At 61.7% G+C, this 22,200-nt stretch overlaps 2 protein-coding genes across 5 annotated transcripts; both read right to left on the reverse strand.

Moving 5' to 3' along the window:
• Positions 1-945: 945 nt before the first annotated feature.
• On the reverse strand, positions 946-14,152 carry KHK (ketohexokinase). Of its 4 annotated transcripts, XM_084900134.1 has the most exons (9): positions 13,537-13,765; positions 8,862-8,978; positions 6,384-6,518; positions 6,056-6,190; positions 4,298-4,370; positions 3,216-3,362; positions 1,611-1,699; positions 1,325-1,482; positions 946-1,235 (listed from the first exon to the last, which is right to left on the reverse strand). In XM_084900134.1, exons 1-9 carry the CDS (start codon positions 13,626-13,628, stop codon positions 1,150-1,152), a joined length of 1,032 nt encoding a protein of 343 aa, XP_084756260.1. In that variant the 5' UTR covers positions 13,629-13,765; the 3' UTR covers positions 946-1,149. The 4 variants fall into 4 exon arrangements, with proteins under 4 accessions (XP_084756260.1, XP_084756257.1, XP_084756258.1 ...); XM_084900131.1 differs by lacking the exon at positions 6,384-6,518 and having other exon boundaries at positions 13,537-14,114; XM_084900132.1 differs by lacking the exon at positions 6,056-6,190 and having other exon boundaries at positions 13,537-14,100.
• A 192-nt stretch (positions 14,153-14,344) lies between these two features.
• On the reverse strand, positions 14,345-21,943 carry EMILIN1 (elastin microfibril interfacer 1). Its single transcript, XM_084900124.1, has 8 exons — positions 21,423-21,943; positions 20,354-20,479; positions 19,715-19,935; positions 16,694-18,595; positions 16,232-16,348; positions 15,786-15,803; positions 15,544-15,681; positions 14,345-15,080 (listed from the first exon to the last, which is right to left on the reverse strand). The coding sequence occupies exons 1-8, from the start codon at positions 21,590-21,592 to the stop codon at positions 14,725-14,727; spliced, it is 3,048 nt and encodes a 1,015-aa protein (XP_084756250.1). The 5' UTR covers positions 21,593-21,943; the 3' UTR covers positions 14,345-14,724.
• Positions 21,944-22,200: the final 257 nt, after the last annotated feature.

Below are 22,200 nucleotides of genomic sequence, written 5' to 3' on the forward strand. Positions count from 1 at the left end.
AGGGGGTGGGGGTAGGAGGACTGGACAGGCCTCTTGGAGGGGGAGGATTCAACTTTCCCAGCGTTCCCAGCAGCTGCGAGTGCTCGGCCTCTCCCTGTCCCCCTGGGGCCCAAACACTCCTGAGCCCCTCTCACCTGGTGTTCAGACACCCAGCTCCCTCCCGCAGCTCAGGGAAGACCTGCCCATCACCCTGTACCCGCCCCTCCCCCCCCCTAATATTGACAATAACTACTGTTTATCAAGAGCCTGGCACACACCCGCATTATCCTGGGCGTTTCACATTGTGATTTTTATCCTCACAGTAATTCTGTGGCCACACAGAATAAGCTCCACTTGACAGATAGGGAACTGGAGGAAGACGGAGTTCAGTGATGGACCCAAGGTGACCCAGCCACCCAGGCCAGCCTGTGGCCTCACACACCCTGCCCCACCCCTCCTGTGCCCTCAGCCCTGGTCTCCCCTGGGCAGGGCGACACCCGCACCCAGGTCCCGTTTGTGGCCGAGGCACCGCCCTAACTGCAGGGCGGCTCCCTGGGTGGGGCTCTCGGGCTGCAGGGCGGTCACCGGGGAGCTATTCCTGGAGGCAAAGTCCCCACCAAACCGCACAGCCATGGGCTCGGCGGAGCCACTGCCGGCCTCGGAGCCGGAGTCCTGGGGCGGCCCGGGGCCAGAGGAGCTTCTCCAGTGGTTTGCGGCTGTTTGGGAGGCTCCCTGGGCCTCGGCGGGCGGCTGAGTGTCCCCCGCAGCCAGGAAGGCTCCCTGTGACTGCCGATCCCTGAACCCGGGCACCGCTGGCAGCAAGCCTGGAAACTTCTGCTGCCTGGCCTAGCAGCCCCTCCTTCGGGCGTGGGTGGGGAGGTGGGTGGGGAGGTGCATGGGGTGAATGGGGGAAGCCCCAGCCAGAGCAGCTTAGACGGCAAGGACAGACAGACGGCCAGACGGATGGACGCGGGCGCTGGGAAGCAGGTTTATTTGCTCCGTGGCTCTGCGGCGTGAGGCGCAGGACCCGGTGCAGGCAGAGCCCTCCCACGGCCAGCATCTGCCCAGGAGCGGGGCAGCCCCGAGGCCGGGCTGGACAGAGGGGAGGGGCAGCAGCCGGTGATACTGGCCCCCACGGGGGCGTGAGTGGACGCCTGCTGCCCCCGGGCCTCACACGATGCCATCGAAGCCCTGCAGGCCGCACTTCCTGCCGGCCACCTGGCAGCCGAACCTCAGCGCCTCCTGCATGCTCTGTCCTGGGGGAGGGACAAGCCGCCGGGTCAGCCGGGCCGTCCGGGCAGGCAGGGCCCGGCCCCAGCCTCGCGCCTGCGGCCACGGGACTCACCCTGCGACAGGCTGAAGATGACGGAGGCGTTGAAGGTGTCGCCGGCCCCCAGGGTGTCCACCACGCGGGGCGGCGGGAAGGCGTCCGAGTGGAGCAGCTGCCCGTCGGGGCCCAGGGCGTCGGCGCCCTTCTCGGCCCAGGCGCACACCAGCGTGGCCCTGCCGGAGCCTCCGCTTAGCTGGCGGGAGCCACCCCCGGCCCCAGCCTCGGCCCCTCTCCCCGGGGCCGACCCCGCGTCCCAGCTCACCCACTCCCCACATCCACCCTCCCCGGGGCCCCGGCTCACCCTTTCCTCACACGGCTGTACAGGCCCCTCAGGGCCTCCACCGATGACTGGAACCCCAGGTGTCTGGCCACATCTTTGCTGACAAACACCTGTGGGCGGTGGGACCCTAACTCTAGTCCCAGCTCAGACACTCCCACCAGCAGCAGCAGCCTAGCACGGCCCCCACATGAGGACCCCGCTCCTCCCACGCGGCCACCCCAACCCCCAAAATAGCATTTTGCTGCCCCATAGGAACACGGTTTCATGCCTGCTCAAGATATGCCAGGATACGGCCTGTGAATCAGGACACACGCCCCGGTCTATTTGTTCTAAGATCCATGAATTTCCTCCCAGTTGGAAACCCAAAGCGAGCCTGGAGCGCCCTCTTGAGGTGAAATCTACCACTGCCAAGTGAAACCATAAACTCAGGGCAGTTTTGTTTGGGGTTTGTTTTTCTCAGACAACGATGCACCCTAGGTCTGGTTTCTTCATCTTAAAAACAAAGGGGTAGGGCCTCAAAAGTTGCCTCATACGAACCACACATAAGAATCGCCGCCCTGGCCGGTGTGGCTCGGTGGATAGAGCATCGGCCTGTGGACTGAAGGGTTCCTGGGTTCAATTCCAATCAGGGGCACATGCCTAAGGTGCGGGCTCGATCCCCTAGTAGGGGGCATGCAGAAGGCAGCCGATCAAGGATTCCTTCTCATCATTGATGTTTCTATATCTCTCTCTCCCTTTTCCTTCCTCTCTCAAATCAATGAAAATATATTTTTTTTAAAAATTGCCAGAGACAGCCGAAACCGGTTTGGCTCAGTGGTAGAGCATCAGTCTGTGGACTGAAAGGTCCCAGGTTCGATTCCAATCAAGGGCATGTACATTGGCTACGGGCATATCCCCAGTAGGGGGTGTGCAGGAGGCAGCTGGTCGATGTTTCTCTCTCATCGATGTTTCTAGCTCTCTATCCCTCTCCCTTCCTCTCTTTAAAAAATCAATAATATATATTTTAAATTACCAGAGACAGTTTTGGTAAAAAATACTTCAGCCCAAGCGCCACCCTTACCCATCAAATAACCAACAGGGGTGGGGGCTCAGGCATCCACATCTTTTAACCCGCAGCCAAGGCTGAGGACGAACCAGCTCCCACACGATGCTAAGATCGTTAACGCGATCCCATTCACTGCCCACCCTGCTCAAACCCCGTGTGTAAGTCCCCTTCCCATCCTCCCTCACCCACTAGTGGCCCCTACAGCCTGTCCCCACCCCAGAGCTGAGGGCACCTGGGGAACAGTCCCATCCCCTCACTGAACACAGAGAAAGACTGAGGAGGCTCGGGGAGGAGATGCTTCCACACAGGCTTGCCCGGAGGCTGGCTGCCTACGCTCTGTCCACGCCCATCTGGCTACCCTCCTACCTACGCACCCCCTGGGGTAGAGACACTTTCCTTGGCCTCTGCCGAGGCCTGCACCAGCCTCGGGGGACCGGCCTCTGGCTCCGTCCCCTCCTGCCAAGGCCAGCGGGCCATGAGGAGCTGGCTGCTCCAGGCACGGCAGGCAGGCAGGAGCATTCTCGGGCTCCGTTTAAGCACCAGGTTAGCTGGATGCGCAGGATGCCGCCCAGCACGCTCACCACGTCTCCGTAGCCAAACAGCTGGAACAGCTCCTCTCGGGTCTTCTCCACCTCCACGGACACCCGCACCCTCTGCCCCGGGGGCTGCTGGGCGTTGTGCTGCTCGATCCGCTGCAGCATCTTCACCTGCTCCGACGCGTTCCGGCCCTGGAGCAGAGCGGGCAGCTCAGGACCTGCCGGGGGGTGCCCTGCCGCGCTGACGTAGGCACCCCTTCCCGCTGAGACTCTGGGCTAGGGAGCAGAGCGGCCTGGGAACCCCCATTCGCAATCTAAAAATCCCAGAGCTGCCAATGCCGGTTTGGCTCAATGGATAGAACGTCGGCCTGCGAACTGAAAGGTCCCGGGTTCGATTCCGGTCAAGGGCATGTACCTTGGTTGCGGGCACATCCCCAGTAGGGGGTGTGCAAGAGGCAGCTGATCAATGATTCTCTCTCATCGATGTTTCTAACTCTCTATCCTTCTCTCTTCCTCTCTAAAAAAAAAAAAAAAATCAATAAAATATATTAAAAAATAATAATAAAATAAAAATAAAAATCCCAGAGCTGTCACGGATCTTAGAGACCTGATCAACCAGTCCCTCCATTTCATAGATGAAGGGACTAAAGGATAACAGAGACTTTCCTAAGGACCTACAATAAGGCACTGACAGGGCTAGGATGAGAACTCGGGGCTTCTCAGGGTTCCCTCCCACCCAGACTCCAAAACCTCTCTTGCAGTGAAGATTCTAGCTCCTTCCTTTGGGAGGGAGGGAGGTAGGGGTCAGGCCTCCTCAGCCAGGCGCCTCCGGTGTGGAGGAGGAGGGCGGCCTGCAGCACAGAGGGCACGGGGCTTTGCCTGGGGCCAGCATCCTGCTTCTGATGCCTACACCCTACTGTGTGGTCTTAGTAAGTCACCCAATCTTTGCGGGCCTTAGTTTTCTACCTAAAAACATAAAGTAGGATGGAAAGGGGATTGGGAGGGGAGGAGTGTCGGATTTATTCATCTCTAAGGCACTCCATGGTTCGAAGAAACCAAGAAGGAGGCAAAGCATGAGGAGGGGTGGCAGGCGGAGCCCTTCACAACACAGGCAGGGCAGAGCTTGCCTCAATGTGGATCCACTTGAACCGAGTCAGATCAACCTTCTCAAAGTCCGCAGCAGAGACATCTGGCAGATTCCTACGTCACAGGACGGAAGGGACAGAGAAGACGTGGCATGGTGAGAGGCTGGCCAGGGCCAGGATCTCCAACAGCCTGCTGGAGTCCTTATGCCTGGCACTGACTGACCCTGTCCCAAGCTAAACTCACAACCACTCCTTGCCCCACTTGGCTCCATCCAGACAGATGATGGGAGGCAGTCTGCTAGGGTGCCCCTTCCTGTGTTGGGGGCTGTGATATTGTGTAAGGGCAAACTCAACCGAAGCTTGTGTCAAGGAGCCAGTTCTGTGTGCCTTGGGGACCACACCTCCCAGAATGCCCTAAGCACCAAGGACTACAATTCCCAGAATCCCCCCTTGCCAGCCACACACACACACACACACACACACACACACACACACACACACAGCTCCCAGCATGCAGTGTCCTGGGAAACTACAAAGGCCATGGCTCCTCTGCTTGGAGCTCACTTCTGACACTGCAGCAGTGACAGCAGCACTGCCTGGAGTTTGGCAGCTCCGGCTCACAACCGCATGGTTAGGCTTAGTGCTTGAGGGTGAGTTTATATTTGACTAACTTAGGTGTGGACGCCCCACAAGGGTCTGCCTGCCTTGTCCTCTCTGTGTCCGGAGCCGAAGCCTTCGTCCATGAAATGGACAGCTGTGGGTGAAGCTGCTTCCCCATCGGTGAATGGGGCCGGAACCCCCAGCCTCACAGGCCTGCGGCAGTTGGTTGCAGGTAACATGAAGTGTGGCTATGCCTGGCCTGAGGCCAGTAGGCAACAACCATTTCTCCTCAGAGCTCTCTGCCTCCCTTCCTGGGAATACCCAGGTTGTGGCCTTGGTGAGAGTTGCTACAGGCTGGTGCTTAATGGGCAGATGACTGGGATTGCCCCATGTGATTGTTGCCCACCCACCCACTCACTCACTCCCTGGGACGCTCAGAGCCCGGGGGCCCCTGGCTGTAAAGCTCGTCCTAGGATGCCTGTCGCTCTCTAGATGCAGTGGTCCTGCCGGGCAGTAGGGAGGGCCTGACCCCAGGGCAGCTGAGCTTAGGCCATCTCAGCCCTGACATGGCCCCTGGCACATACTGTGCGCCCAGGAAACCAAACCGCTGGGATTCTTCGCCGTTTTTAGCAAACCCAGTGATCTGCTGGGCCAATGCTCCCCTCATCGGTGGCTGCGAGTGGAATGAGCCGTGCGGTCTGGCTTCACTAGGCTGGGACCTCTGCAAGGCCTCATCTTTTATGAACACCCAAACCCCAGCTCCTCGGTGCCAGGCTGCAGGCCAGCAACGCTGCGGCTGACCCTGGCAATCCCCCCAGGTCCCCCCTCCCCGCCAGGGCTTAAGATGGTTTGAATCACATCTCCCATCCCATCCAATTTCCCGACTCCCAAACCCGGGCTGCTGATTGGCTAATTATGGGGGAATCACATCACCAATTACATCCTGTGCATTCTGCCTGCCCATCCTCAGTGCTGACCAAGGCTGGGCTGCCAAGCAGAGCACAAAGCCCACCCCTTCCCACCTCACTTCTCCCCTCATTGAGAACAATTCAGGAATCACTGAGCCGCTCAGCATAGGGACAATTTCTGGTGCAAAGAGAGAGGCCGCAGAGGGTTGGCCGTCGGGATGCCCACGGCAGGCAGCAAGAGAGGGAGCTGATTGGTGGGTGTGGCAGGCAGGGCGCGGCCCAGAGGCCTTACGTGTCATAGAGCACAATGGTGCGGGAGCCATTGGAGTTGTTGACGATGCAGCATGAGCACGGGGTCTCTCCCTGGCTCTGCCAGGCCACCTGGGACACGTCCACACCCCGCTGCCTGAAGTCAGCCACCAGGAAACTTGGGATGGAGCCCGGGCCAAGGGGAGGGCAAGGAGACACCAGTTAGAACCTACAGGTGGCCTGGACCTCCCCCGGGGGTGGTGAGGTGCCGGAGCCCGTGCGGGCTGGGTGCCCCTCCTGCAAGAGAAGGCCCTGCTCTGCGAGGTGAGCCGTGGTGGCGGCAGCTGGCGAGGCGCAGACGGTGCACAAACCTGTGGGCGTGGAGGATGGTGCGGCTGCCGCTGCTCTGGTTAACGATGACCGTGGAGATGGGGACGGAGCCCGTGGTCTGAAAGACCGTGTGGTGAAGGTCCACGGAATAGCGGCGGAGGTCATCCAGGACAAAACTGCCGGCGGAGGAACCCAGGGGAGGCGCAGTTGACAAGGTTTGGGGGCCGGGAGGCCGCTGGCAGGGCTGCGAGGGCCCAGGGTGCAAGCGGAGGGGGCCGGGAGGAAGCTAGAATCGACGGCTGTCTGTCAGGCTGTGCAAGGAGGCGGGAGAGGCAGGAGTGCACGGGCTGGAGCTCAGAAACACACCAAGGGACATTCTTTTGGGTCCTGACTCAAGCTGGAAAGGATCTGCATGCATTCCTCGGGGAGTCCTTGGGGCCTGCGGCACTGCCCGGTGTGCAGCAGCAGGCGCGGGCACCGGGCTGCTCCGCGCAGAGCCCAGGCGGCATTAATCATTGCCAAGGTGATACTTTGCCCCCAGCCGCCCTCTGCACAGGTCCCCGGGGCTCTCTTCTCTCTGGAGTCCCTTCCAGGCCACAGGAGGCCTGGCACTCCACACCGGCCTCCATGCCCGGCCAGGCAGCCGGGCCTGGGGGAGCCGCTCACGGCCTCTCCTCTTGCAGCGAAGCCAATCCTCAGGGGCAGTGAGAGCTCCCAGTGCTGGATGGCCCTCCCCTGGGCCTGGGTCAGGACTCTTACCCAGAATCCCCTCCAACCAGAGGGAGTCGGGGACAGCCCTCAGGGGGCTGCACCGCCCTGGCCCTCTCTGAAATGCAGGGCTGTGCCCAGGAGCTGGCACGTAGGCCAGTCGCCCGGCCCTCGTCCTGGCCTTTCTCCCTGAGGCTGGGCCCCATTTCTGGCCACGCCGAGCCGGCAAGGACAGGTGTGTGGAAAGGTGAAAAGACAGTCATGCTGGGAGAGATCGAAGGCAGCGGGATGAGAGGAAGAGCAAATCTGAGGTGGACGGGCTCCCTAAGAGAAGCCGCAGGGGCCGGGCAGGGCTGGTGAGGACGGGACACAGTGGACACCACTCATTCACGGGGCCGCCAGGAGCGGGAGCTGGCTCGAGGGCGTGTAATTCACACAGCAGGTCAGGACACGGGTCCTTGTCCCAGACCCCAGGGGCCTTTTTAAGACGCAGCCTTTCCACGGCAGAAAAAAACATGGTCTGGTTTGCCAAATCCCTTTCTGCACCCAGGGCCTGGCACGTGGTCGGTGCTCGCTCAGTGTTTGTGGGACACACGGAGAGAATGGGAATGGCCCGCCATCAGCGCGATTGCTATTATACATAGAGGTGGGCCCACGACTCTAAGCAAGAAACCGGTTGGCTCAGTGGATAGAGTATTGGCCTGTGGACTAAAAGGTCCAAGGTTCGATTCTGGTCAAGGGCATGTACCTTGATTGCGGGCACATCTCCAGTGGGGGGTGTGCAAGAGGCAGCTGATCGATGCATTCTCTCTCATGGATGCTTCTAACTCTCTATCCTTCTCTCTTCCTCTCTGTAAAAATATCAATAAAATATATTTTTTTAAAAAGAAAAGAAAAAAGAGAGCCGGTCTTGCCTCTAACCGGGGTGGGGGTGGGGCAGGGGGAGGCAGCTGTTGAGGAGGGTTAATCAGTGACCCGCTGTTGGCTCCGGGTCCCTCTGTCCCACCTCACAGGGCAGGCTCTCGCCCCAATTCGCTTCGCGCCAGTTCACCAAGGAATCTGGCTGTGGCTCAGGGGGCTGGGCGCTTGCAGCAGGTCCCCCTAAACCAGGGTTCAAAGGGCACGGCTTCACAGGCCAGCAGCCCGGAGCCTGCCCCGTGCCCCGTGCCCGCAGTGGGCAAAGTGTGGGCCTCGCCTCCTGATAAACGCCTGCTGCGTCGGCAGTGCCAGGGGTCAAAGGGCTCTGGGTCCCTGCAGCAGCCAACAGGGAGCGCGCGTGGATGACAGCCTCACAGCCCATGAGCCGGAGGCGTGGGTCCGGCCCGGCTCTCACACGTGGTTTCAGGACACCCTGGCACAGGCTGCTCTTGCTGCTTCAGAGAGCAACGGGGACGTGAGCACTGGTGAAGGAAGCCGTAAGCCTGGACCCTTGGACCACGGGTGATGGACGGCCCTGAGGGAGGAGGGGTACCCAGGTCCCTAGCTGCCCTCTGCCTCACGCACAGCCAGGGAAAGGGATCTGAGAAGGGCAACGTCACACCGCCGCAGCCTGTGGGAAGCAAGGAAGCAGAAGGTGGGCAGGCGGAAGCAGACCCCGGCGCCCGGCCGGGGACCAGGCTGCGGGAAGGAAACCCTTCACAGGAGCAGCGTTACCATCTGAGCAGCAGATCAGCCACACCGGGGAGGCTCCAGGCCCGCCCGCCCATTGCTGGTGGCCACAAACCATTCCTTACAGCCCCCCCGTCCAGGGTCAGGACTGCGTATCCCTTTCCCCCTGCGGGCAGGCCTCGCCTGCGCCCTCCTCCACTCACTCAGCAACGTGGCCCGGGGCCAGGGAGCCCATGAAGGCGCAGGGGGCTCCGAGCAGGGACAGCACGGTGCAGGAGTTGGACGCATTGCCTCCACGCTGCCATCTCTGCGACAAGCACCTGCAAGACACAAGGAGGGTCCCTGCAGCCTCAGCAGCCTCATCCGGGGTGACCACAGAGCCCTGGGGAGGGCCCGCGGAATGAAATAGCTAGAACTCCCTCAGAGAGCACCCAGGCCAGGCCCCAGGTGGGGAGCTCAGAGTATCATCTCGATGTACCTCAGCTGCGGGTTCGATCCCTGGTCAGGGCAATTAACTTCTATCTTCCACCTATTCTTAGGACACCAGGAAACCACTCACTCAGGTCCATTACAATTTGAGGGTTCCACTCCCTCTGGGTTAGCTCCTCCCAATTATAATGGCCCCCACCCTCACCCCCACGCCCACCCAGGTACAGCTGCTATACCTTACGCCTCCTCTTACGAGCTGGATAACTCTAAGTGCCACTTCCCAAAGGTGTTACATTTACTACCTGCTCCTGTGTTAGTAGAGCCGAAACCGGTTTGGCTCAGTGGATAGAGTGTCAGCCTGTGGAATGAAAGGTCCCAGGTTCGATTCTGCTCAAGGGCATGTACCTTGGTTGCGGGAACATCCCCCGTGAGGGATGTGTAGGAGGCAGCTGATTGATGTTTCTAACTCCCTATCTCTCTTCCTTCCTCTCTGTAAAAAAAATCAATAAAAGTAATATATTTAAAAAGTAATAATAGCCGAAACCGGTTTGGCTCAGTGGATAGAGCGTCGGCCTGCGGACTGAGAGGTCCCAGGTTCGATTCCGGACAAGGGCATGTACCTTGGCTGCGGGCACATCTCCAGTAGGGGGTGTGCAAGAGGCAGTTGATCGATGATTCTCTCTCATCGATGTTTCTAACTCTCTATCCCTCTCTCTTCCTTTCTGTAAAAAATCAATACAATTTAAAAAAAAAAGTAATAATAATAATAACTCGGGTTAAACTAAGACAGGAAGCAAACCTGGACATTGTGATCCTATAAGAGGAGGAGAGCTAACTGTTACGATGTCAAAAGTTAAAAAGATTATTGGGTGAAGACGAGTTGTTCCTCCATTATTTTGTTTTGTTTTCCTTTTTCCAGCGTAACTGGAAACGTAATTGAAACGTAACTGACATTTAACATTGTTGTAAGTTTAAGAAGCACAATGTGATTTGATATACACACACACTGTGACATGATGACCGCAAATAAGGTTTGTTGACACATTCATCACCTCACGCAGTTACCTTTTTGTCCTTTATTTTTTTTCTCCATCTTTACTGAAAGTCTAACAAGAGGAAACTCACTCAAAATACACCCGTGTAACTTCACTGTCGTCACCAAGAACAAAAAGGAGAGCATGCATAACAGTAAAGAAGCTTTAACGACTTTTCATTTGTGCTCCAATAACACTGTGAGGTAAGCGGTGCAGGCTGCGGTTCCTATTCTCCCAGTTCCCAAAGAATAATAATGACTGTGAGCCAGTAAGATATGTACACATATAACACCTTAATAAAAAATAAATAAGAAATAAAATAACTGTGAGCCAAGAACCAAAGGATCACTAGCGAAGGGAAATGAAGGCAGCAGAATTTCCAGACAAAGGTGTATCTGGACCCAAAACTTCGCCCCGAACTTCCCTTCCCCCTCGGGAAAGGAGGCCATGGTCGCATTAGGAAGGGGTCACACCTTTCTCAAGCTGTGACCTTTATTTATTTATTTTTACTATATTGACTCTTTCACAGAGAGGAAAGGAGAGAGAGAGAGAGTTAGAGACATCGATGAGAGAGAAACATCCATCAGCTGCCTCCTGCACACTCCTGCCCCGGGATGGGCCCGCAACCGAGGTTCATGCCTTTGACCGGAATCGAACCTGGGACCCTTCAGTCTGCAGGCCGACGCTCTATCCACTGAGCCAGACTGGCTAGGGCAGCTGTGGCCTTCAGAGAAATTTGCAAGCGGAGAAGAGAGGAGCCGAGGGGAATCCGACTTGCTTCAGATCGCACCCAGTTACTCCTGACTCCCAAACCTCGGCGGTGCGCTCCGTGCTTTTTAATGAAGAGCAGTCAGGCCCGCCTTGGAGTTTTCGCAGGAAGACGGATGATGCAGTTTTGCTCTGTGGACACCCTTCAAGGTGCCCACCCTCACGTTCAGAAAGGACCAGACTGCCCGTGGAGCACGGAGAGTCTGGACAGGCGGGGCTGCGAGGCGGGAGGACTGGTCCCGCTCAGGCTGGCTCACCTGGGAGGCACCACAGAGTGGAAGAGCTGGGCGGGTGGGAAGGGAGCACCAGAGAGAGGCCCTGAGCACAGCCACACTGCTCTGCGGGGCGGCAGAGCCAAGGGTGTGAGGGGGAGGGCGGTACACCCTCCAGAGCAGGGGGCTTGGAGAGCACGGCGAAGGTCTTCAGAGAGGCCCTCACTGCTCCGTTCCTGCCTCCGGAACCAGCCCCAGTCCGGGGGCAGGTCTCCTCCTAGCGCCCTGGGGGGCAGGCACACGCTGTGCCTCTCCCCCACAGCCCCTGCTCCCCTGGCAAACAGCAGCCAGAGCAAAGGGCCAGCTCCAGTGGGACGGAGCACAGAAAGGGCTGTGCTGGGGCGGGGGCTGAGGGGGACGAGGGGGGTAGAGGGGAGGGGAGGACTGTGCTGAACGAGGGCTGGGGCACTAGACTCGGAGTCAGGAGGCCTGGGACTGCCACTCAGTAAGCACTCAGCCTCACAGAAACCATCGCAGGGGTCTTCAAACTACGGCCCGCGGGCCACATGCGGCCCGCAGAGGAGTCTGATCCGGCCCGCCAGGTTTTTTGGGCAGTGAGCGCAGCCGAGGTGTTACAGTAGGAATTAGTAGTTCATATAGTCCGGCCCTCCAGCTCTCCGAGGGACCGTGATCTGGCCCCCACTTTAAAAAGTTTGAAGACCCCTGATCTAATGCCTCCACAGCTACAGAGAAAGGCTCTGGCTGGCCTTCCACACTTCCCCTGGCTGCTGCCCCTCGGCTCCGTTAGCCCCATGGCTCTCAGACCGGCGTGTCTGGCTGGGCTCAGCCTGGGCCTTTTATCCAGCGGGTGACCGGTGGCTGAGACCGCTGACAGCCCAGGAGCGGTTCCCCCGAGCCCCACGCGCGGGGCCGCCCAGGAGAAAGCCCGTGTCCCGCCGCGGATGCTCCCCTGGGATTTCAGGGTAACGGTGTCGTGCTTATCAGAGTAAACAGAAGAACCACAATGACTCTTGGACTTCACCAGAGCGCGAGGAGGGTGTTTCCCACGGCCTTGGGAATGTGCCGCCGGGAAGAGTCTGTCCCGGCACAGGAGCCAAGCCCATCCCACAGCACCTCAACGGTCCCCAGGGCCAGCCAGCCCTGAGCTCCAGGGAAGCTCAGATACTGGGTGTTCCCGGCCAGTCTCACTCTCCACACATATCGTAAGCTCCCTCAACTTCTTTAAAGAAACAGATGATAGCCGAAGCTGGTTTGGCTCAATGGATAGAGCATCGGCTTGGGGACTGCAAGGTCCCGGGTTCAATTCCGGTCAAGGGCATGTACCTTGGTTGCGGGCACATCCCCAGTCGGGGGTGTGCAAGAGGCAGCTGATCGATGACTCTCTCATCGATGTTTCTAACTATCTCTCTCCCTTCCTCTCTGTACAAAATCAATAAAATATATTTAAAAAAAAAAAAAAAGAAGAAGAAATAGATAATAGAGGGGTGGAGGTGGGGTGGGGAGGGCTGGAGGGAGTCAATGGGGGAAGGGGACGTATGTAATCATTTCAACAATAGTTTTTTTTTTGTGTGTGTGTGTGTGTGTGTGTGTGTGTGTTTGTTTTTTGTTTTTTAAAGAAATAGATGAGCTGAAACCGGTTTGGCTCAATGGATAGAGCTTCAGTCTGCGGACTGAAAGGTCCCAAGTTCAATTCCGGTCAAGGGCACGTACCTTGGTTGCAGACACATCCCCAGTGGGGGGGGTGCAGGAGGCAGCTGATCGATGTTTCTAACTCTCTATCCCTCTCCCTTCCTCCCTGTAAAAAAAAAATCAATAAAAATATATTTTTTTAAAAAAGCAATAGATGGGATTTATATGTGGTAAATAAATTAGAAGTAAATGCTGGTGGGGGGGGCAATGGGAGGTAATGACATATGTAAGACCTTAATCAAATAAAAATTTTAAAGAAGTAAATGCTACTGTGTGCAAAGAGAGAGAGAGAGAGAGAGAGAGAGAGAGAGAGAGAGAAGTAAATGCTAGTGAGAGGCAAGGACCCATATATTGTTGTTAAAATAATAATAGTAGTAATAATAATAATAATAATAAATAAATAAATAAAATACAGGCCCTGCACCGGACCAGCTGCGTGCCCTTGGACAAATCACTTTTTCTCTCAGAGTCTCTACTTTTCTCTCAGAGGCTCCTGTGCCTTGCGGGTGAAATGGGGGTAACCACGCCTGTCAGTCCCAGGGCTGACCTGGGAGTTGGGGAGCACACTGCTCTCTGAAGCCAGCGTCTTGTCACTGAGGGGCTCGGTTCTTCCCCGGACAGAGGGCGCGGAGCACCGCTCCGGAGGCTGGACTCGCACAGCCCCAGCCCCGCAGCCCTGGCCTCCGGCGCCCCCGGGGGTCTGTGAGGGGCCCGAGCGCCGCTACCTGGTGTCCGTGTCCTCCTCCGGGTACTTCTCCACCACGTTGATGATGTCCAGCACCACCAGCCCCACGCACAGGATCCGCTTCTCGCCCATGAGGCCGCTCCCGCAGCTCGCCGCCCGCCGGGGTGCCGGGCTTCGTCCCTGGCTCGGGGTTTTATGCCGCAGGATCGTGTCCCCGCTCCCCGAGGCGGCCCGGGCTCCTCCTCCCCGCGGCCGGCTCCGCCTCCAGGAGCCTCCCGCGGCGGCGGGCGAGCAGCGTCGTGCAAAGAGCGCCGTGGGGCCCTTGCTCCCCACGCCCACCGGCCCCAGCGGTCCCGGGAGCGCAGACTCTGAGGTCGGGGTCCCCGGCCTCCCCTTAGCAGGCTGCGGGGCCCTGCAAGTGGCAACGCCTCCCACGCCTCGGCCTCACTTCCTCCATTTGCAGCCGGACTCGGGGCTGGTGCAAACCTCACTAACGCACGGTTAGGCAGGGAAGCTCAGGAACAGGGGCCCTGCCCCGCCCGCTCCCGCACCAGCCGCTGCCGCTGCGGCCGGGGGTCCCGCTAAACTAAGCCGAAGCGGCGCTGCACCCGGAGCCCCGCCTCCGCCCGGGGGCCGCCAGGTGCGCGGCGCCGGTCACGTGACGAGCGGCGCTCAGCGCCCCCTGGCGGACACCGGCGGGACGGGCGAGGCCGGGAAGAGGGTCCTGATGGGGCGCTGAGCCGCAGGCGCGGCCACCGCCCACGCGTCCATCGTGCGCTCCCATCCACCCCCGAACAGACTGAAGCAGACGGTGTGTGTTTTTTTTTGTTTGTTTTGTTCTATTTTTTATAAAAACCAAATGTCTTTATTCCTGAATAGTTTAGTATGGCGGTGATTGGCGGAGCGCCTCAGCAGAGCCCTGGCACCCGGGGAATCGGCCTAGAAGCCGCTGGGGGAGCTTCTAGGGCCCAGGACCCGCTCCTCCGCAGTCCGGGGCCTGCGGGGGGCAGCGATCGGGCTCAACGTCCGCACGAGGGGGCCCCGGAGCCCCCACCTGACGCGCTCCGCTTGGAGGGAGGAGGATGCTCGGGGCACCTCTGCCGCGGCGTCGGGTCTGGAGGCTGCGATGCACCCGGGGCTGCAGTGCCCCCCCAACCCGCCCCCCATGGCTCTTTGGCGGCACAGACTCTTCAGGCCGGTCGGCCGGTCGGCCGGTCGGGCCCCCTGCCTACGCCTGCCCCAGGTCCAGGTCCGGGTCCAGGTCCAGGTCCCCGTAGAGCAGGACTCCGCTGAACATGGTGAGCGGCTCCTCCGAGTGCGCCAGCTGCCCCATGACCAGGTCGATGCAGGCCGTGTCGCCCGCCTGCAGCGGCAGGATGAGGCTGAAGACGCCCAGGGCGCCGGGGCTGGGCTGGCTCTCGGCCACCGGCTTGTTCTCCAGGCCCTCGGGCTCGTAGCCGCCCGAGTCGATGCGCGCCACGCCCTGGTTGGAGCGGGACAGGACGGCCTCCACCTTCTCGTGCCGGTGCCCGGTCAGCACGGCGCTCAGCAAGTAGCGCCCGGCCAGCGGCGCCGTGAACACGCCTGCGGGCAAGGTGGCAGCCAGTCAGGAGGGGGCAGGGGGCAGCGGGCCGGGGGGCCCCAGGCTTCGGACTCAGAGCTCCTGGGCTCAGGAGGGGCCTGCTGGGTCTTTTCACCGCTCCCCCCTCCCACAAGCTCCAGGGCAGATCTGGTGTTTTGCTCATTACCGCACCCCCAGCACTCAAAACAGAGCCTGGGCATGAGCTGCCCCCTCTCCCCACAAAGCTGTTGAGCTAATGACTCCTCCCCTCCCACCCCAGCGCCGGCCCAAGCTGTGGTGAGAATGGACAGATGAAGGGAAGACCAGGACCCTCCCAGACAGGAGCAGGGAGAGATCCCCCTGGTCTACAGGCGGGGGATGAGGGTATCACTGCCTAACCTCTCCCTCTCCACTGCACACACACACACACACACACACACACACACCCGCTCCTCCCCCGGCCCAGCCGGCCCCGACCCCGCTTACCGGTTACCGGATCATAGAAGTCCCCATCGTTGACCAGGACTCTGTCAAAGGGCACTGTGCCTGGCTCAGACCTGGGCAAGCTCAGGGCGGCTGAAAAGGCCACCCGGGGCACGGGGGCTGCTGGTGCCCCCTCCTCTCCTGCGGGGGGGGGGGTGTCAGAGGAGATGGCCAGTTCCCATTTACTCCCAATCCTCCAACCCCTAGTTCAGTTCCCCTCCCTCCAGCCTCAAAGGAGAACTTACCTTGTTCACCTTGGGGACCTGTGAGAGGAGGAGAGAGGGGGGCGGGGGGAAGGGGAGAGAGGAGAGAGAGAGAGAGAGAGAGAGAGAGAGAGAGGCTCTAAGTCTTCAGCAAACATCTGCCGAGTCTGTCCGGCTGTGCTGGGTGCCATACAGACTTCCACGCAGGGATGGAGGAATGAGTCCGGGCTGTCTATGCCCTTGGCCTTTCACACCCACCTCAGCCCTGGGAGGCTCAGCCCCGGCTGCAGCTCAGCAGGGAGCCACCACACCCCGTCAGCCAGCACAGGGCCTATCCCCGGTCCTGGTCACTTTCCCCGTCACCGTCAGCCATCGGGGACCCCATTCCTCAGCCCTTTCCCCGCTCCCCGTCCAGCTCAAAGGGGCTCGGCAAGCCTGGGGCTGCCCAGGGGGTGGCGGCCCTGCTGCCAAGGGTCTCAGCCACATACCTGGCGGCCCGCTGGGCCCCTCTAGTCCATCCTTGCCCGGAGGTCCTGGAGGCCCGGCGGGGCCCGGGGGGCCCTGTGCTCCCGGAGGCCCTGGGGGCCCAGCTTCACCCGCAGGCCCTGCAGCGACAGAAGCTCGTTGTGGGAGAGCCACAAAAGGCATTTCCAAAAGACAAAGCGGGCAATGGTCCCACGGACAGGGGGATGCCTGGCTGGCAGAGCAGCACCCTGCCCCCGCCCACAGCCACTGCCCCGTCTGAGCCGCCAGGGGGAGGCGGGGAGCGGGGGCCTGGGATCATCGTTTGTGGATAAATCAGCCCCTGGGACAGGGGTGGATCTGCAATTCATGCTGCTAAGCAGAGCACAGAACACGTAGAGGGGGTTAAGGCTGGGCTGTTGGGAGGGAGGGAGAAAGAGCTGGAAAGGGGTCGCCCCCACACCCCAGGCCTCCTCTGGCCCCCTCACCGGTGAGGTCCCTCAGGCCGAGCTGGTGGAGCCGGTCCTCCAGGAGCAGCAGCGAGCTGTTGAGGGCCCCGAGCCGCCTGCCCAGGCCCGCCTGCCCCCCCAGCAGCTTCTCCAGCAGGGCGGCCTGGGTCTGGCTGGTGCTGTTGGTCTCCCGCAGCCCGGCCCAGAGCCCAGCCACATGCCTGGAAAGGCCCTCGCGGAGGCCCTGCAGCCCCCCGGCCACCGTGTCCAGCCGCTCGCAGACGCCCTCCAGCCGGCCCAGCCGCCCCTCGAGGCTGGGGCAGCGGCCGGCCTGCGCCTGCCCCTCCTCCAGGGCTCGGAAGCGCTCCCCGCTCTCCATGGCGTGCTCCGTGGCCTCCTGCTGCAGCCGGTTGATCTCGGAGATGATGCGGTCCTTGGTGGCCCCCAGGTCGGCCAGGTCGGCACCCTGGCCCTCCACCGTGGCCTGGAGCTCGTGCAGGGAGTCGTTGAAGGAGCTGACGGTGAGGATGACTTCGGAAAGCTCTCCCTGCAGGGCCTGCAGGGCTGAGCCCGAGCTGCCCCCAAACACGCTGAAGCCATCCAGAGGCCCACGGCTCGGCCCCCCGCCCCCCGGGCCCGCCCCGGGGCCCCGCGGGGGCAGCAGGGGGCAGGAGCAGCGCTCCACCCCATCCCGGAGGCGGCCCAGCTCCTCCTGGACCCCGCCGCAGGCCCCGCAGCCCTCGTCCCCGCGGGCCTGCAGCAGGCCCTCCAGCTGGCCCAGCCGCGCGGCAGTGAGGTTCAGCCGGAGGGTGAGCTCCGCCGCCGTCTCATCCTGAGCGTCCATGCGACCCTGGAGCTGGCCCACGACCCCTTGCAGCCCTTCCAGCGTGGCCTGCCGTGCCTCCCCGGCCGCTCCCACCTTGTGCAGGCTGGAGATGACCAGCCGCAGCTGCCCCTCGCCGTCCAGCACCCGGCGCTCCAAGGCACTGAGGGTCTCGCGGACCTGGGAGTCCTTCTCCCCCAGGGCCCCAGAGCAGAGCTGCCCACACGCCTGCACCGCCCCTGCCACCTGCTCCTCCAGCAGGTCCAGCCGCCCGCCCACCTCCTTGCTCACGTTGGCCAGCAGCCCCTCCAGCCGCTCTATCCGGCCCCGGGCAGCAGGCAGCCAGTGGCTCAGTCCCCCGGGACGTCCGGGCCGGCCCTCCTCCTGCTCCTGCGAGGGACCCAGGGTGGAGTTGAACCGGTCTTCCAGGCGGGAGAGGCGGGATGCGAGGCTGGTGTAGCCCGGGGGGTGGCCCCCCTGCCCGGCGGCGCCGCCCAGCTCGGCGCCCCTCCGCCCGCTCAGCACGGTCACCGAACCAACCACGACCTCCAGCCTCCGCTCCAGCTCCGCCAGCCGCCGGCCCAGCTCGGGCGGGCAGCATTCCTGCGGGGGCCTGCGGCCCTGCCCGGCCAGCTGCCGCTGCCGCTCCTCCAGCAGCTTCTCCAGCCTCCGCAGCCGCTCCCGGTCCTCCTGCTGCTGCCGGCGGAAGCCGTCGAGCCCGGCAAGGCACACGGAGCAGGACTCCTGCAGCCGCCGCTCCACCTCCCGCAGCTGCTCCTCGCTGGGGCCGGGAGCAGGTGGGGCCGGGGTCAGGGCTCTGCCACCACCACCACCGTGATGGCTGTTGAGCCGGCTCAGCTCCTGGTCGTGGGTGGAGACGCGCTTGTCCAGGTGCTGCAGCTGCTGCTGGATCTCGCTGAGGGTTTCGTGCACACCGGGGCGGGCAGCTGCGTCTGCCGGCTGCTGCCTGCCGTTAAAGGCCGTCTCCACGGCCTTCTGGATGTCCTCCACCAGGCGCCCGCTCAGCCCCTGCAGGACACCTCGGAGGCCCTGCAGCTCCTTTGTCAGGCTCTGGACCTGCTCCTCCAGCTGCTGCACCTTCTCTGACTCCCCAGGACCTGGCGGAGAGGAGAAGACATAAGGCGGAGGGCCTGGACTCAGGGCCTACCTCCCAGGTGCAACTCCAGCAAGAGGTCAGAGGTCCTAACTGACTTGACTGTGGCTTAGCGGGGAGATTTGGGCAAGAAAAGACAGAAACTCTCATTTCACTGAATGCCTCCTCAAGGCCAGATCTCTCCCCCCGACAGCACTCCATTAGCTCTTCTCATTTTGTCGAGTGGGAAACAGGGGACCAGGCAGCCTAAGTAAACTGGGCCATGGGTTACGAGTTAAATAAGCGGCAGAGCCAAGTTTCAAACCCAGGTCATCCGTCTGACCACCCAGCCCATGTCCTTTCACCGTCCAGGGGGCCTCTTAACTTTATGGAAACGGTTTCCTTGTCTGTGAAACCGGCATGACACTGCCACTCCCAGCGCAAGTGAAGTGGGAACGCGCGGAGGCCTGCAGGACAGCGCCCCCTCCTGGGCAGCTCCTCTCCACACCACCACGGGAGACAAATGAGGTTCTGTGGCCAGCCTCTGGGGGCTCTGGCTGGCTGAGGGGAGAGTCAGCCAGAAGTTCCTGTTTCCATAATTACAACATGGCTTGCTCCCTGGCAAGCAAACACAGCACATCCGCGGGGCCCAGCACACTGGGGAGGGAAAGCCACAGGGACCGCTGCATTCTGGGACCTGCAGTCTCCAGAGGCCAGGGAGGGGCCTGGGACCTGTAGTTGGGTTGCAGTGCATGCTGGGACTTGTAGTCTCAACAGTCTGTCCCCTTGGACCAAGCTTCTGAAGGAATTCCCCCTTCTTGCCACAGCTGTTCCCAACTAGGAAGTATCTTGGCCACATGTGGGCACGTGTAAGCACATTCACTTTCTCTGCCTCCTTTTCCTCTGGTCCCTCTCAGTCTCTCCGTCTCTGTCTGGTGTACACACACACACACACACACACACACGGACAGGGAATCTCAGAGATCTCATTAACTCTTTTCTGTCCCTTTTTTCTGACTTGGAACATGGGGGTTTTCCTTAGCCAAAACCGGTTTGGCTCAGTGGAACATGGGGGTTTCCCTCAGCAGCCTGGCCCCACGTTCTCTGCCCAGCACCATTTCTCCACCAGGGCTCCCACACTCACCTTCCCCTCCTAGTCCACTCAGGTGGCTCCCGGCACTGGAGCCGGAGAGGTTGGGGCGGCCGGGCCGTGGCCGGGGGCGTGGCGTGGTCGGCGCGGGACCCAGCACGGGGGCAGGATTCTCAGCACAGTCATCACCCCCGTATCCCTGACAGCACCTCCACTCCATGTCCGTCACTGTCTTGTAGGCCACGCGGTAGCGGGGACGGAGGAAGCTTCGGTACCTGGGAGAGGTGGAGGGAGGGCTCTTGACTCCCCCCTGCACTGCCAGCGACCGCGGCCCCTGCCTCGGAGGTGGGCAGCTGCCGGTGGGCAAGGCCTGTCCCTCAGGCTGGGTCCCCCTGGCCGTGCAGCATGTGGTCTTGCTCAGCTGACAGCTGTCAGCTAGCTCGTTGGCCAAGGGCCAGATCGCTGCTCTCCCTCGGCTGTCCTGTGCTGGGGCCTTGAACTCCTCTCCCTGAGAAGGCATGTAGGGGCTGGCAGAGTGCTCCAGTGAAGGGTGCCCACCCGCCACCCTGCTGCCTCCGCATCTCCTCAGAATGGCTCTGTCGGAAGCCCCCGGTCCTGCCCCTGGCTACCTGCTTGGGACACATTCCCAGAGCTGGCCGCTCCCACCACGCACCCACCCCCCGCCGGGCTCACATGATGCTGCGGGGACACTGGGGCTGGCCCCAGCCGCAGGGCTGGTAGTCGGGCTTGACGAAGGTCTCTACTCCATCCTCCAGCACACAGCTCACGGTCCGAGTCACCACGAAGGCGCACCAGTTCCTGCAGGCACAACCCCGGTAGGCCCAACAGCCAGGGACACACGCCCTGAGGGGCCCAGGGCCACCCGAGGGCCCGAGGGAGGGTCAAAGGATGAAGGGCCTGGGGGGCCCGCGGGAGCGGGAGCGGGGCTCTGGCACGGCCAGCGCCCCCACGCCTTCCTGTCCGCCCTGGAGTCGATAAAGACTTTTCAAGACAGGAGCGGAGGCGCAGAATGGAAAACCACAGCTCTGGCTGGGGAGGGGGGTCCCGGGGAGCCTCTGGATTCACCCATTCATTCAGGTCCCTTTTCTGTCTCATGTCTCAGTCTCTGGCGTGGCCGGTGTGAGCCGGCCGGCTGGGGCCCTCTGGGGATTCCCAGGATGCTGGCTTCCACCCGCCCCTCAGGGGAGAGGCCCGCAGGCAGGGGGCCAGCTCAGGGTTAAGCAGAGAATAAGCCATTGATGAGCCTTGTCCCTCAGGGGGTCTGCTGGCCTCTGATCTGTGTCGGCTAGAGAGGCCGAAGGAAGCACAGCAAAAGCGTGTCAGAATCACGGGTCCCTGGAGGGGCTGAGGAAGCCCTAGGAAGGGATGGGAGGGCTGCCGAGGACCCCAGGCGGCACGCAGGGCAGGAAGGCCCCCCAGGCCCCTCAGGTCATCTCCCTGGACACCTCACTGCAGGTCCCACGGGGAGGCCGAGGGAGCTGGGCCCCTAAGGTTAGACCAGAGGACCTATCTATTCGGGGGCGAGAGAGGGGGGCTGGAAACACCCAGCAGGAAGGTGGGCTCGTGAGGAGCCATCTGATGGATGGGCTTCCTCTCCCTCTCTCCCCTGCATTGGGGAGACCGCCCAGGAGAGGACAGCCAAAGTGGGGTACCCACTTCTGACCACCACCACCACCCCCACCACCACCCCCACCCCGCTACCATCAGCCCCGGGCTGGGACCCTCTTCACCAGACACTTACCTGTGGCGGCTGGCAGGCCGAGGGGCGCTCTGGGCCTGGGGCCCCCCAGGGCTGAGGGCCCCACCGTTCCCCGTGTAGAGGCTGTACCCGCGCGGGGGGTAGCTAGCTGCCCCCACGGCTGTGGTCAGCAGGCAACAGAGGTAGCAGCTCCAGAGGGTCCTGGGGGCCATGGCGGGGCGCTCGGCCGTGGCCCTCAGAGGCACATCCCGCCCGATCACCGGCGCCTCTGCCCGGAGCGGGGATGCCCGCAGCTCCGAGGCCGGGTCCTGTCCCCAGCTTCCTGCCAGCAGCCCCCAGCCGCACGCCTCCTCCTTGGCCTCCTGGCCTGACCCCTCTCCCCCTCCTCCTCCCGCCTCGGGCTCCCGCCTGTCCCTCCCTCGGTTCCTTCCGCTCTCCTCTTCTCCACCTCTGAGGGGAGTTTGTTCTCGGTGCCCCCGGGCCTCCTGCGCCGGTCCCTGCCCCTCTCGGATGCTGCTTCCTGGGCCTCCGCCCCCTGCCCCCCCCCGCCGGCCTCCTCTGGGCTCCTTATCCGTTTTCCCCAATGACTGGGTCCTGGGGGTGACAGGACTTTACCCCTGTGGCCGTTCAGAGGCGCAAGAGTGGCTGTGTGGGGCGGGCCCTGGCCTCCTGCCTCCCTCTCTTGCTCAGTCCCCTCCCTTCCCCCCTGTCTGGCTGGCGGTCCAGCCTCCCCTTTCCTCCCCCCACCTCTCCAACCATCGTGCGCCACATCTGCTTCTAGTTAACTCCGGGAAAGAGGGGGGAAAAGAGGAAAAACAGA

This window comes from Pipistrellus hanaki (genome assembly GCF_964339955.1).
Source record: "Pipistrellus hanaki genome assembly, chromosome: 12".
In the NCBI taxonomy this organism is placed as follows: Eukaryota; Metazoa; Chordata; class Mammalia; order Chiroptera; family Vespertilionidae; genus Pipistrellus; species Pipistrellus hanaki.